The following is a 2,470-nucleotide window of genomic DNA, read 5'->3' as shown; positions in this document are numbered from 1 at the left end:
CCATGGATTCTTTCTCCAACCTACACAAATAACATCTATTCACAAGAGAAATTTTGAACCTGTTTTGGACTTTGTCAAGAGTTGCACAAGCCTCACGTTCTATCTTCCAGTTCTGAGCAGCGAGGTTTGGGTGAACTACCTTGCGCCATAAAAGAGCATAAATATCAGCCTTGATTTAATCTTTTCGAATTAAATTCTTTGCTGACCTGACCGAAAATTCACCCTTCAAATCAGGCATCCAAACTCTACAATCCGCTTCCCCCAAAGGTCATGGAAAGTTATTCAAAATAACACCAGCACGGAGCAAGTTATGCAAGTGAGCATCCGGTATAACCCATTCATTGTTTATAAGAAAATCACTGACCTTCACAGAGCAATCAAGTCCATCTTCACCAATAATTTCAGCAATGCTAGTGTAGCCGTACCAAATATCAAAATATAGAGAATTGGAGCGCCCATCACCTAGCAAAACTTTAGTATTGCTATCCACAATTTTATAAATTTGTTTAATACCTGGATGAATGGAATAATTAACACCATACTTCTTTATTTTACCCTTCCTAGTAGTGTATTTAGCATAAAGAAAGCGAGCCCATTTCTTCTTAGAAGACTGAATATTCCACCACAATTTCATAAGAAGCGCCTTGTTAGTAACAACTAATTTAGAAATGCCTAATCCACCTTCCTTCATCGGGCAGCAAACTTTATCATAGGCCACAACAAATTTGCGTCTCACATCAGAATCACCTGACCAAAGAAAACTGTGAATAGCTCTCTCACATTGATCAATAAACTTACGAGGCCATTTATAAAAAACCCTGTTGTGAATCAAGTAAATAGCAATCACCGAATTAATAAGAACCATCCTGTCTTGAAAAGAAAGTAATCTCCCTTTCCAAACCGCAAGTTGCTTCTTAATCTTGTCAATCACATTACAAATGTGACAATACTTAACAACCCCAGGCATAATCTTCACAACCAAATAACGATCTGGAAAAGTTGAAACTTCCATACCCAACAAGTCCGTGATTGTTCTACACCTGCTCATAGAGTTACCACCATAATAAACTTTGCTTTTCAGGCGACAAACTGTTTGGCCGGAAGCAGCTTGATATTTACCAAGTAAGCTCAAAAGATTATTCAAACTCTTCATATTTCCCTTGCAAAAAATCATAATGTCATCAACAAAGAATAAATGAGTAGGGGAAATACCTTTTTTTGACAACATAGGAGTCATGCTTTTGTTTAGAAAAAGCTTGGAGAGATTCCTACTAAGAACATCTTCAATCAGCACAAAAATAAGAGGAGACAAAGGATCACCCTGTCGCAAACCTCTATTAATTTTGAAGAAACCCTCAGGACTTCCATTAAGAAGAACTGAAATACGAGCTGAACTGAGAATAGTTAGAATCCACGAACACCAACTCTCTGAGAAACCATATCTTCTAAACACCTCCAAGACAAAAGACCAACTAACAGTGTCAAAAGCTTGAGAAATATTCAACTTAAGACCCACATTGCCATCCTTGCGCTTACATTTCAACTCATTCACCATTTCAGAAGCCACACTGATATTCTCATGAATATTCCTCCCCTTCATGAAAGTAACTTGTTCTTCCGAAACAAGTTTATCAAGAACTCCACCAAGTCTAGTAGCCAAAATCTTAGTAAAAATTTTAAAGAAAAAATTACTAAGACCAATAGGACGAAAGTTACGAAGAGTATTAACACCTCTCACCTTGACCAAGAAAATTAAAAGGCTCGAATTCGAACCCTGAGGAATTAACTTATGCTGCCAGCAATAAGTGATTGCATTAATGAGGTCCTGATGAATGATATCCCAACAATGTCTATAAAAACACCCTGAGAAACCATCCGGCCCTGGAGCACTATCAACACCCAAATCATAAACTGCCCTCCTAATCTCCTCCACCGAAGGAACAACATCCATCAGAATGCTTTCTTCCTCTGAGATACACTCATGATCATATATAAAAAGACTCTCATTAATAGGTTGTTCAGCACCATTGAATTTTGATTCAAAAAATTGAACCGTATAGTCTCTAATCATGTCATAATCAGAAATAGTATTCCATTCTCATCCACAAGCTCCGAGATAACATTAATACTCCTTTGAGTACAAATATTAGCATGGAAAAAAACAGTATTACTTGCACCATCAACCAACCATTTGTTTCTTGAATTTTGCTTCAACATTATAGCCTGCTGCATACGCACCTCTTCTAGACCAACCGAAGCTTCTTTCATTGCATTTAACTTGGATTCATCCTCTGGATTTTCATTTGAGATCTGGAGCGCAACTTCCATTCTCAGTTTAGCTTGATTTAAACGGGCATAAACATTACCAAAAGTTGATAAATTCCAGGCCTTGATAGCAGCTTTAAGACGCTTCAACTTGTAAGGAAAAATATAAGCATGAGAACCTTCAACCGGCTCATTCCAACTGTCC

The 2,470-nt window shown here is 37.5% G+C and overlaps 1 protein-coding gene across 1 annotated transcript; it reads right to left on the bottom strand.

Moving 5' to 3' along the window:
* Positions 1-268: 268 nt before the first annotated feature.
* On the bottom strand, positions 269-2,071 carry LOC113279469. The gene is made up of 2 exons (XM_026528164.1): positions 1,478-2,071; positions 269-1,159 (listed from the first exon to the last, which is right to left on the bottom strand). Exons 1-2 carry the CDS (start codon positions 2,069-2,071, stop codon positions 269-271), a joined length of 1,485 nt encoding a protein of 494 aa, XP_026383949.1.
* Positions 2,072-2,470: the final 399 nt, after the last annotated feature.

This window comes from Papaver somniferum, chromosome 5 (assembly GCF_003573695.1).
Source record: "Papaver somniferum cultivar HN1 chromosome 5, ASM357369v1, whole genome shotgun sequence".
NCBI classification, from domain to species: Eukaryota; Viridiplantae; Streptophyta; class Magnoliopsida; order Ranunculales; family Papaveraceae; genus Papaver; species Papaver somniferum.
Note: the sequence above shows the minus strand (reverse complement) of the source record. Positions and strands in the feature narration are given on the sequence as shown.